This window comes from Abramis brama (genome assembly GCF_963993115.1).
Source record: "Abramis brama genome assembly, chromosome: 11".
In the NCBI taxonomy this organism is placed as follows: domain Eukaryota; kingdom Metazoa; phylum Chordata; class Actinopteri; order Cypriniformes; family Leuciscidae; genus Abramis; species Abramis brama.
In genome coordinates this window covers 11,001,548-11,014,651 of record NC_139973.1, presented here as the reverse complement: position 1 = coordinate 11,014,651, position 13,104 = coordinate 11,001,548, and the positions used below count along the sequence as shown (strand labels likewise).

At 35.9% G+C, this 13,104-nt stretch overlaps 1 protein-coding gene across 1 annotated transcript in view; it reads right to left on the bottom strand.

Moving 5' to 3' along the window:
* col7a1 (collagen, type VII, alpha 1) overlaps window positions 1–13,104 on the bottom strand; it is a 62,599-nt gene that overhangs the window by 41,532 nt on the left and 7,963 nt on the right. The window contains exons 3-20 of the mRNA XM_084127998.1: window positions 11,626–11,806; window positions 10,602–10,758; window positions 10,014–10,107; window positions 7,464–7,622; window positions 7,143–7,300; window positions 6,664–6,793; window positions 6,452–6,571; window positions 5,189–5,344; window positions 4,578–4,697; window positions 4,227–4,376; window positions 3,351–3,467; window positions 2,722–2,868; window positions 2,119–2,244; window positions 1,821–1,967; window positions 1,486–1,605; window positions 1,120–1,386; window positions 894–1,037; window positions 194–319 (exon numbers count right to left, since the gene is read on the bottom strand). Coding sequence (XP_083984124.1) covers window positions 194–319; window positions 894–1,037; window positions 1,120–1,386; window positions 1,486–1,605; window positions 1,821–1,967; window positions 2,119–2,244; window positions 2,722–2,868; window positions 3,351–3,467; window positions 4,227–4,376; window positions 4,578–4,697; window positions 5,189–5,344; window positions 6,452–6,571; window positions 6,664–6,793; window positions 7,143–7,300; window positions 7,464–7,622; window positions 10,014–10,107; window positions 10,602–10,758; window positions 11,626–11,806 — 2,619 coding nt within the window. The remainder of the gene's footprint in view (window positions 1–193; window positions 320–893; window positions 1,038–1,119; window positions 1,387–1,485; window positions 1,606–1,820; window positions 1,968–2,118; window positions 2,245–2,721; window positions 2,869–3,350; window positions 3,468–4,226; window positions 4,377–4,577; window positions 4,698–5,188; window positions 5,345–6,451; window positions 6,572–6,663; window positions 6,794–7,142; window positions 7,301–7,463; window positions 7,623–10,013; window positions 10,108–10,601; window positions 10,759–11,625; window positions 11,807–13,104) is intronic.

Here is a 13,104-nt window from a genome sequence, read left to right as displayed (position 1 = left end):
TGGGGTCCTGGGCTTTTATTATTCTTCAACGTAGAGATTGTCTCAATTATTTCACTTTCTTTAATAGGTTCATCCAGATCCTTTGCCATTGACTCTTAACTCATTCAATTTTATATTATTTAGGAACGGTGCCAGAATATTATCATCAGAGCAAGTATCAGAATTTTTGTAGAGTGATTTGTAGAAATCTGACCATCTGTCCTCTTCCAGAGTATTCTGTATGATGTCGCATTTTGAACTCCAACCCAGCTGACTCGAACAACCTGCCCTTGGGCCTCCAGCACCTGTAAATTGGTGACGCGACCCACTATGGCCTGATCTGAAAAATAGAATAGGCACAGTTAAAAATTAGACTGACATTAAACCTTTCTTATTGCTGAAAGCTCAGAAATGGTCTTTTCTTCCCTATTGTGACATATATATGAGTGTAATAGCTTCTCAAACAAAAATAAATGTAGGGCGGGACTTGATTTTGTCCATCGGAAATTGATTAGATTGTAGGATTGTTGTCATTTGCTAACTGCTGCCATTACGTGAAAGGATGCTGAAGGAGAGAGATTACTGTCCAGCCCTCATGACGGTGCACATTATCAGAGAAGAGATGTCGTTGTGAGGGGAAGGGGAGGATAATGTTTCTGATTAAAGATTACAATGGCACATGATTTTTTTTTATGATATGCATGGATAAATCATTTATAACACACTCTGCAATACTCCACAAAAAATAAGAATTGCCCATTTTAATTTTATGGTTACTAAAAGCATTTTAAAGTTTCACGTGTATGGTTAATTGAATATTTCTGAAAACAAAAAGACACGTATAATCATGTGAACATGTCTAGAATGCTTGCTTATGGTTGTGTCTTACTGAATTAACATCTGTGGAGTTTTACCTGTCCTTGCAGTCACAGTGGCAGCAGGCCCTTCCCGTGAGTTAAAAAGGGCTGAGACTAATACTTGGTAGGCTGCAGCTTCCTGGAGTCTATCAATGGCAAAGGAAGCCACATCAGCGCGCACATTCTCAGAGGCTTCCACTCCTACAATATGAAAAGCAAAAGAAAATAATTCCACTTCCATCTTAGCATCAATTTAGGGCACTAAATTTAATGCTGTCCGTACCATCACTACGCCGCCAGGTGATTTTATAACCCGTTGCTCTATTCACAGGAGTCCAAGTTATTAGTATCCTTGTGGATGTTGCTTCAACGACTCGTAGCCCTGTGACTATTCCAGTAGAACCACTGGTTCTAGTAGACACAGAGACCACTTCTCCAGTCTGCCCATCAATCACTGGAGCAACACCCACAACAACAGAATCATCTGGCTGCAGCCCATCTATAGTGTAGGTAGTGATATCGCCACCTAATACACGGAATTCTTCTGCAGCTGTGACAGAGAGAGAGAGCAGCTGACTGATTAAATCCAACATAAATTATTTAATAATTAAAAAAGGAAACCTTAGTGTTTGCAAAAAACAGATCCTACTATTGCTTTGTCTCCAGGTAACCCGGTAACCTGTCGCCCCAGAAACACCAGTCCATGCAATCCTGACTCGTCGACTGTTGCTGCCAACTACCCGCAAGTTGGTCACCCTCAGTGGTGTTTCTTGAAAATATAGTTACCACAGGTTATTTTCAGACCAAATGATTGCACATTAATAATGCATCCACAGTGTCTTCAGTAGGATCTACTGTACATTTTTCATAGCCCAGATTTATGAACCTGATATATGTACACTGATGACTCTCAAAAGAGTTTGACAATTGTCAGAGTAAAAACAACCTCATTGGTACATCAGAAAAAAGTGTACATGCTCAAACCTGTTTGAATGTACACTGTTGCTGGTTCCCCTTCATTGGATCCGACTAGTGCCGTCACACTGACAGCGTAGCGCACACCGTTAATGAGGTCCCGTAGGCCAAAAGTGGTCTGATTCCCAGGAACTCTTCTGTTCACCTCTGTATTTGCTGTAAAATATGGGTAAATCGATTGAAACAGGCAGTGTAGTGGCAGATCTAATGAATGGAAACCTCATGAATGATATACTGTATTACAAAGTAACATTTTAATGCTATACTGACATACTGTATTTGTATAAAAAGGGAATAATATTCTCACATTCCGTATTACGTATGTTGATGTTGTACTGCGTTGCCCCAGAGACTCCTGTCCATCCTAGTTGTATAATGTTTCCAAGTGTATCCACCACCCTCAGGTTCGTGACACGACCTACTGACTGCTCTACTAAAGACAACCCACGATTCAACATGTTACATGAAAGGCATGGAAGGCACAAACAAAAACAACTTATTTAGTCACATCCTGGAAAAATAAGCACCAGACTGTTTTATAAACTTTAAATGAAATTTTAAACAAAGAACCTTTACAATGTAAAACGAATAATAAATATTTAACTAGTCTGTACTATTTATAGATCATCTGTTTCATTTTCAAACTATGCTGGGTAACATGATCATCAGGTTGACACAAACTTGTTTCATGCAGCTTGAATGCTACTTTGAGATGATAAAAAAGGTCAATTGTCAATTTTTTTAAATATTGTGATAATGTTAAATGAAAACTAATGAAAAGAAAAATCTGTAGAAAATTAGAAAAATATTTTTCACTAGTGGTCTCACACTCACCACTGTGTCTATGTTTAACTGCAATAGTGAACTTCAAACAATATCATATTGGTTTCCATCAAATGATTTTTCTGACCTGTTGATTTGGTTGAAAAGAATGTAGCTTCCTCTCGCCCATCATAGAGTGTAAATAGAGTTATGATGTACTCGGTGCTAGGCTGCAGATTTCTGAGCTCATAGTTGGTGGTGCTTTGTGGGAAATCTTGCTTCTGAACTCGGCCTCCTGTGGTCAGCAGGATTAATAAAAAAATATTAAAGTTTGTTGCTGTAGTCACTTTTAGTTACTCATTTGTAATGTTCAAATGGTATTTTTTAGTTTATTATTTATGTAAAATTATGTTTTGTATGCAGATTGTTCATATCAGATACAACTGCATTGCAAACAACCCCTTAACTGTTTAGAAAATATTATTTCCCTACAACACTGCCATATATAGTATAGATTTCAAGGCGTATCTTTCTATGTAATACAGTTCAATCATTTGTGTTGTGTAACACAATTGCATTGGCTGAGAGAAAATCCATTTAAAGTAAATTACAATAAAATCCCACATCCCACAATGCATATGGCTATTTTTTTTACAGTAATTTTTTACGACAGAAAATTATCTAAATACAGTGTTGTATTGAGAAATATACTGTTAAATTTAGTAAAATCCTGGGGTTTTTTAGTGTGTTTGTGTGTTTTACTAAAGAGTTTCTTACTCTCTCCGGCTTTCCATTCCAGTCGGTAACCTCTGGCGGCCTGTATGAGGTTCCAGCTTAATCTGATGCTGTTGGGTCCTGTTGTCGTAGCTCTCAGGACCTGTTGCTCGGAGCGCTCTAAAAGCCAAATGCATTAAACATCTTTTAGCTTTATCTCCCCTCCAGACCCATAAAATATTAAAACAATGGCTTTCATCTTTCTGAAGTTTATGTCCTGTTATATTTATAGACAGTTAGTCCCTTCTTTCTCTTTGCCTCTCGCTATAACATGTACAAGCATATACAAACACCGTCACGCGTTCAATTGCTGTAGTCTGTGTGAGTCATAAGAAAAAAAACAGTTCTTATGTTCTGATCTAGCAGACAGTGAGTCAATAGCAAGATTAAAAGCAACCACCTCACTGACTGTGTGTGATAACTGTGTGCAAGACGGAAAAAGAGCCACATCTGTTTTCCTGTTATGCTGCCTTAAATTTTCCCTCTGTGCTATTCTTAACTCAAGACCATTTGTACACAATGTCTACTAAGTACACAACTGTACAAATGAATGCTCTACTACACATAAGCTGAACATCTGAAAGAGAAGAACAATACATGCATTTATTTCATTTAGTTGTTTATTTTAGAATTATTGCCCGAGAAATTACCTTTTGCAGGAATTATTTCCAAACCAGTGCATCCCTTTCAAAAATGTTATCCACCACTCCAATGTACCATTAAATGTTGATGTGTCCGCATGTGTGTTTGTATACCTCTTTTAAAATGTTGATGTGTCCACATGTGTTTGTATACCTCTTTTAAAATGTTGACGTGTCCACATGTGTGTTTGTGTACCTATTTTCAAATGATGATGTGTCCGCATGTGTGTTTGTGTACCTATTTTAAAACGTGCAGTGGCTGCAGGTCCTTCAGCTTCTCCGTTGTACAGGGCGATGACTGTAACGATGTACTCTGAGTCTGGTGTCATATTCCCCAGAGTGTGAGATTCACTATCACCTCTCAGCTCTACAGTCTCCACATCACTTCCTGAAAAAAAAACACAGGCAAAAAGACTCTTAGCAGAAAACAGGAATCTGAAAACAGTAAATGAGCTTCTAAGGGATAATGAAATCACATCTACAACACTCATAGACATCCTCACTGGATGATGCATTACTTTATCACATTGCAGAAAACATTTTATTAAAAATAGCCTCTTCAAAAATCAGCTGAGATTTGGGTGTTGACCTGTGAAAGGGCCCCAAACGACTCTATATCCTCTGGCCCCTGTCACGCCTGTCCAGCGGACTCGAACACTGTTACTTGAGATGGTCTCAACGGAGAGCTGCTGCACTCCCTCTAAACGCACTGCAAACACAGGCATATACACAGAAAGAGCTTTATATATTAGCATGTACACTTCAGAGATGCAGGAGAAGACAACATATTGTGTGGCTGACTCAGACTGTCATGTACCGTACACTTCCATTCAAATGTTTGGAGTCTCTTATGCTTGCCAAGGTTACATTTATTTGATCAATAACACAGTAAAAACAGTTAATGCATTCAGTATGCTGATTTGGTGCTCCAGAATCCTTTTTTTTAATTATCACATTGAAAAAGCTTCATATTTTTTATGGAAACCTTTTTTCAGGATTCTTAGAAGAATAGTAAGTTCATAAGAACTGCATTTATTTGAAATAGAAATCTTTTATAACATTATAAATGTCTTTACTGTCACAATACTTTCATTAAATTGGTCCATTTAATGCATCTTTGCTGAAAAAAAGTATTGATTTCTTTAATAAAAAAACAAAAACTGACCCCTAACTTTTGAACAGTAAAGTATGAGGACTCACATGTACGGGCAGTCAGGGTAGCTGGTGAGGCACTGTTGCGGAGAATTAGAGGGTACAAGTTGATCACGTATTCTGTGTCTGACTTAAGACCAAGCAAAGTCAGAGAAGTAGACTCCGCTCCAACAGATTGGTCCTTCAGCTGTGCATCACTCTGGCCTGTTAACCAATCAATCAGGACAAACAAATCATGAATTACCACATGCACAAGAAAAATGCATCTCTTTATCTGCATACCTCACAGTTAGTTCTTTGTTCATGGTTATCCTCATTTTTATAGCTTTTCATAAGCCACAAATGCATTTTTCTCATATTTCACTTATTTTGTTGGGTCTCCAGACTGATAATACCTCTTTAGGCGGGACTTAACATGGAAAAGTTTTGAAGTTTGGTACAGTGGTAGCAGCTCATAGCAACCCATACCAGCCGGCCAACAAAACGCAGCATATCTTCATTACATGAGTCAGTTAATGACACAGTTTCAGTCTATTCATTTACAAGCAACATTGGGCTGAGACAGGCAGGTTGAAACATCTTCCTCTAGCTTCAAAAACGAACCTGATTAAACATAGGGCCACACCTAATCTGACAAGATCTGTTCTCTACCAGCTCACACCTGGATACCAACCAGGTAAAGCAAACTGGCACTCCTGCAATTGATAAAAATGCCTTTGAGAAACAAAAACACACTCTTCCACCTCCCCATCTTCTTTTTATCAAACTGCTAAAATCATTAGCTAGTGGTGCTTGCCACTGAGATAATCACTATTACCATTGCTCACACTTAGAAATAGGGGTTGGTTTAAACTCCTCACCCTAAGTATTACATTTGGTGTGTAATCTGCACTCTTTGTGCAACAAACAAGAATATTTAATCATCATATACCTACATATATCTGCTATTACTTCTATGAATGATCAGATGTACGACTTTCAGCTTAGCAACCACATAGCAACACTCTGAAAAACCACAGAAAAACACTGTGGCGACGATTTTGGCACATGCAAGCACCACTTGCATCTTCTTTAGACAATAACAATGGCAATAAACTAGCAATAAAACTAGTTTATATTACAATGCTGCCTGTCCCAGTTATCCTTTTCATCTCTATCTCTTTCTATATTTATCCTTTACAATCTCTTCCACTGACTCACACCACAATATTCACTATTCAAAGAGTAAAATAATTATTGAGAAATGTAATAGAATTGTGGATTAGTATGCATGCGTGGATTAGTATGCATGTAGTTGTGTGTCTCTCTCACCTGTAGGTCCATAAGTGATTCTGTAACCCTGTACTTGGTCAGCTGGAGCGTCCCAGCCCAAAGCCAGAGTAAAAAACCCGGCCTGGACCAGTCGCAGTGTAGTCACACCCAGGAGAGGCTCTAGAGGGCAGTTTGGGTTAAGAGAGAATGAGAGTTGTTTTCAGAGTTAAGCTGAATTAAATATTCATATTTCTACTAAGTGCAGTTCTCACTTGTTCGGGCCTTGGCAGACACTGACTCTCCCAAGCTGTTTGGGTACTGAGCAATAACGGTGATCAGGTAGTCTGTGCCTGAACGCAGCTCTCGTGAAATGTAGCTCTGCTGGTTGCTTGGTATTGTTTCCTGCAGGTCAAAAGATAAAGGCTGAAGTTTACTGGAGACCATTATGCTATACTTTGTGTAAACCAGTGTTGTTAACTAAAACAAAAAATAATATTATTAAAATAATTCATCAAATAAAATATAAATATTAGATGAAAAAAGTTAAAAGTACTTAAAATGACTAAAACTGAAATAAGAATACATTAAAGCTACATAGAAATATTTAACAAAAAAAAAAAACTGCTTAAAAAGACAAAAGCACATAACAAAATTATTAAAACTTAAAAACTAGAAACTTAATAAGCATAAAGTTAGTGTCATAGTTTGCACAAAAAAAGCAACAGTCATTTAAGATGAACATTCTTCTCACCTGTCGGAGCTCTGCTGTGATTGGCTGACCCAAGCTAGATAAGGGCCTGTACTGAACCACATAGCCACTAACAGGCCCTCCTGCAGATGTCCATCGAAATCTCAGTGAATTGGTGGTCTCATCTGAAATCTGCAAGTCTGATGGACCTCTGTAGGCCTCTGATGGGGAAACAATAATACAAATCAATGATTTTCATTTAGTAGGATCAATTAAAGCATTTTACAAGTGTCAATGTTCTAAATGAAAAATTTAACAAAACTACAAATATAATCGTATTCTTGGATTTAATTGCAGTGTGTCTACTTCACATCAGGCTTTTACCATCACTTAAGTAAGAGCCTCCACTTGTTGTACACATGCGTCGAGACACTAGGGGAAGCAAAGAGCTCAAAGCTTTGAAGTTCCCAATCTGAGAGGTGAAGTCACTTTGAGGGGGAGAGGCAATGAGATTCAGCTCTTTAGGATCTGCACTCTTTATACCTGACAAATGCAGACAGAGAGAGAGAGAAACAACCATAATATCAATACAAAACAAATGTATGTTTAATTTGCACACACTGAATCCACTATGGAAGGCATTTTCTGCCAAATTTAAATAAATAAATTAAATGATTAAAATTAAAATTAAAACCAGATTAACGATTTCATTACAGAAAACTGTATGCAAAAAATGTGACAAAATTGAGAATGAAATTAAATGATTTCATTTTCACAGCATTATCCCTGTCAAATTGAAAAATAAAATGCAATTGGTGATTTCACATTTCATTTTCACTACAGTCTCGAGGCAAGACTGCCAATATTAAAATGAAAAGCCAAACGTGAAAAAGAAACTGCAAATACAGTTTTTACAATGCTCTTTAGTAACACTCACGCAATAATAGTGACACAATTCAAATACAAATGTAAATTTTCGTTTTCATTTTAATTCCTCTTTTATTTCAGTTTTCATTTTCGTTTTCATTTTCAAAGACAACCTGCATGCAAATTCTATGTTAATAAGTGGGTGTGGCTTATTCTAGTAACGGCGCTGAGACACGCCTTCTGTAAAGCTAGAATTCATAACCTAGTTATGATGTTAGACTCAGACTACTAGACCATAATCGACGATGAGGTTCATTCATGTATTAGGCTGTTTTGGAAATTCAACTATTTGGGTGTACAGAAGTCTTAGTAACACAATTTCTACAACAATTATAGCCAGACATTAATACCCACTGGCTTTAACCGAGAACCTCGGCCAATGTTTCATATTCGCGTCGTGCCTAACAACGCCCTTCAGCCGTGACTTATTCAGATACAGCACTAGCCTAGTGTACCTTATTGCTTTTATAAAACGGTTACCACGCAATACAAATATTAATCCCGAAACATATGTATCTATGCAACTTTCATGAAGTAAAATGAATCACGAAAAGCCAATTCCTTCCGCTGGAGAAAAAAAAAAGTCCCTGACCATAAAGCAACAGAATAAGTTACATTATTTCTCCATTAGATGGAGACAAAGACTGTCTTAATGAGTGAGTCAGTCAGTCAGTAGAGAAGACTTTTGAAATGACTCAAACTTGTGATCACGGAGAAGAAAGACGCAACTGACATAGGCACGGACAACCCCTATTAACTGTTAAAAGTACAAGATATCACACCGGACATTCAAACGGATTTTTTATTATGAATATAGGACTGACCTGAAGGAAAATGCTATATCTAGCCTACTGTAAATGCAGGTACACTCGCTTTCTCGATCTCATCCAGAAGTTGTTACTGGAAATGAAAATCAGCATTGCGATTCTTTTTGTACACAAACTTAAAATAACCAAAAGACACGTAACAGTTAAACAGCGGACAGATACAGGCTAGTGCTGTATCTGAATAAGTCACGGCTGAAGGGCGTTGTTAGGCACGACGCGAATATGAAACATTGGCCGAGGTTCTCGGTTAAAGCTAGTGGGTATTAATGTCTGGCTATAACTGTTGTAGAAACTGTGTTACTAAGACCTTTGTACACCCAAATAGTTGAATTTCCAAAACAGCCTAATACATGAATGAACCTCATCGTCGATTATGGTCTAGTAGTCTGAGTCTAATATCATAACTAACATGGTCAGGCTGGTTGTTTCCATGTTCTAATGCTGCGGCAGCTTCCCGCAAAAGCTCACTAACAGATTTCGCCATATCTCGTCGTCTCGATTACAATATAATCACATTTAAATAATTTCGTTTCACACATTCAACTCATGCACACGGGACGTCGACGACTTCGCTTTACAGAAGGCGTGTCTCAGCGCCGTTACTAGAATAAGCCACACCCACTCATTAACATAGAATTTGCATGCAGGTTGTCTTTGAAAATGAAAACGAAAATGAAAACTGTGAAATAAAAGTGGAATTAAAATGAAAACAAAAATTTACATTTGTATTTGAATTGTGTCACTATTATTGCGTGAGCGTTACTAAAGAGCATTGTAAAAACTGTATTTGCAGTTTCTTTTTCACATTTGGCTTTTCATTTTAATATTGTCAGTCTTGCCTCGAGACTGTAGTGAAAATGAAATGTGAAATCACCAATTGCATTTTATTTTTCAATTTGACAGGGATAATGCTGTGAAAATGAAATCATTTAATTTCATTCTCAATTTTGTCACATATTTTCCGTACTGTTTTCTGTAATGAAATCGTTAATCTGGTAATAATTTAATTTAATTAATTTAATTTAATTTTAATCATTTAATTTATTTATTTAAATTTGGCAGAAAATACCTTCTATAATCCACAGCCCACAGATGCACTAAAGTTTACAGAAAAAAACATTTCCTTAAAATATACAGTGGTGGCTAAATACGGAATACTATATATTCGCACAGTTCTTACCCACTGCAAATATTTTGACTCCAAGGCTACGTAGTTTTTGTGAAGGTTCCTGCACATTGTCCTGAGATTTACCATCAGTAATAAGAATAGTGATCTGAAAAAATGAAAGACAATTTGATGAGCCAATAAAATAAAACTATTATGCATAATTATAAGTTATAAATGTGTGGTCAACCAGTATGTTTTTCTCATGATACCATTAGGATACCATAATGGGATTTATTTTACATAGAATCTTAAAAAATTAACAATCAATACTGTTCAAAAGTTTGGGGTCAGTTAGATTTTATTGTTTTTGAAATTAGTCTTTTATGTTCACCAAGTCTGCATTATTTGATTAAAAATACAGTAAAAACAGTAATATTGTAAAATACAGAAATATTTGTAACATTATAAAAAAGTATTTCTTCTTTTTTTTAAACAATTTAGTGACCCCAAATTGTGGAACGTGCACATAGTGTACAAATGCTAAATAAGACACTGTGTTTCATAATTCAAAGCCAAACAAAGTAATTTACACATTTATGGTCCATGTCAAAATACTACAGATGTGGCAAGTCAAACAATGTATCATAATAGCCAGCTCACCTTGGGTACATCTCTGATAGAGGCAGGGTTAAAGAAGTTGTCTGCGATGTATTTGAGACCAGCCCCAGTGCGCGTATTCCCACCTTTATAGTTAATATTCTCCATGGCAGTTATGAGCTCAGCTCCATTCAGGTATGCTGTAAATGTAAACTCCACCCTGATTGTCATAAAACACACAAGTATAATCAACAAAAGTCCCAACAATCTTACAAACACATACATAAACCTTTAATGTATATAACAAATATAAAATGTGCAGCCATCACAACACTGTTTACAATAACATGCTCAGTTATCTCAATTAACTTGGTGCACTTAACTGCTAACTACTGTTTGAATGAAAGAGAAAATCCAGATCCATTGTATCATATTATATTACATACTTTATATATTTTTTCCAGCAAAGTAGTTGCATCTGCAAAAAAATGATGAGCAGGGTGCACAAGATTCACCAAAAGAAAATTAAGGAATCATCACAATGGTTACTTCAAACATCTATTTACAACACAACAACATCAAGATTCTACATACTACTCTCCTGATTTTTAATACTAACAGTTTTCACATTGCAATATTGAGCAAGATGGTTCAGATTCAATTTAGATTCTGAATTTATTCAACTTGGACAAGTTTGGCAAATTAAATAATATGAACTTACCTTGTTCAGTCTGTTAGACTCATAAAAATGAATACACTTGTATTACCATAACACACAGTATGTACTATTTGCATACAATAAGAGGTAAGGATGTAAATAAAATGTAAATAGTCCCTTAAAGGCAGTTTAATTGGCAGCCATTTTCTATGTAGGAAATCTAGTACTTCTCCTATCTTCTGAATGGTGAAAGACCACCTTCTAAACCGATTGTTAAGGTTACACTTCAATAAAGTATTTCAGATAAATCAATAAAATCAATAAAATGAATAAGTAAAAATAAAATACAATAAAAATGATTTACAAAAACCTTTATAATGTGTCTGGTAAACATGACTTAAGTACACAAGCAAACACAGTTTCACAGACCTGGCAGTATCGCTGTACTGTACAACTCCAAAGCGTATGCCATTGGGTCCTACTGCTCTGGCAAAGGGTTGGACAATCCCTGCCATGAAATTCTTGACCAACACAAAATTGCCCCTGCCAATACTGGATGATCCATCCACCAGGAACACAATGTCTGCTGCAACAACATCATTGCACTGGCCTGTCAACAGAGAATAACAACCACATTAATGTACACAACTGTATTTCTCTTTTCACAATAAAAGAGATAGACAAATATTTATAATAGAAGTCTGGATATGTGGGCTTTTATTAATACAAATACAAATACATGTTTTCATCAGTGCAGCCAACATTAGACTGTTGTGACCAAAAATGCTAAAGCACAGTCACTAACAGAAATAAACTGGCATTCAGAAGAAAATTTACAGTGCTAATATTTGCTTCTTTGCCAACACTTTAACTCTCAATTATTTTGTATATATAGGCTTATATATAACAACATACATACCTATAGGCTAATGTATATTTTCTATTTTATCTAAGATGCACAGTCATGAGGGTTAGACAAAACATTTCACTGTGTACCATTGTGTATGTGACAAATACAACTGCGAACTTGAGCTTCAGTATATCCATAAACATTCACATCTGTGGCCTATTCAATTCATGTATTTAGTGAAGGATTAGAGAAGGATCAGGGTGAGAAGACACACGGGAAATGACCATCAGCACCCAGCCATTTCAAGAAAACAAAGCATCTGGGCCCATTTATTCAGTAATTGGTGCAGTGTCTCTCCTTTTACACAGTTTAGTATACTTCCAGTCATACTCAGTTATCAGTTATATGGCTGTGTGTGACTCAACGGCTGCTTGAATGAATGCCCCTTAAGGTAACAAACTAATTAACCTGCTGAGTCACTGCACTCTGCACATGAATAGGGCATGATAAGAAATGTACTATGTGTGTGCAGCATTTAAAATTAGATGCACAATACTGGGACCATATTGGTTATCAACAGATTTTAGTGATGTTTTTTTTTGTTTTTTTAAATCTGTATTGATTAATATATATTATATATTATATATATATATATATATATATATATATATATATATATATATATATATATATATATATATCAGGCAATATTTTGGGGTCTTTCTTCGTGCAGGTAACTTTGTATGTCGATCTATGTATTAATGCATAAAAATGCATAAAAGATAATAAATAAGATGTATCATTTGAAAACACCTAACTAATAATTAGTGCTGGGCAATGATTCATCACATCCAAAATAAAAGTTTGTGTTTACATAATATATGTGTGTGTACTGTCAGTGTATAATTATTTTGTATATATAAATACACACATATGCATGTATATATTTAATAAATATTTGCATGTATATATATTTATACATGATTTATATTATATTATATAGATAGATAGATAGATAGATAGATAGATAGATAGATAGATAGATAGATAGATAGATA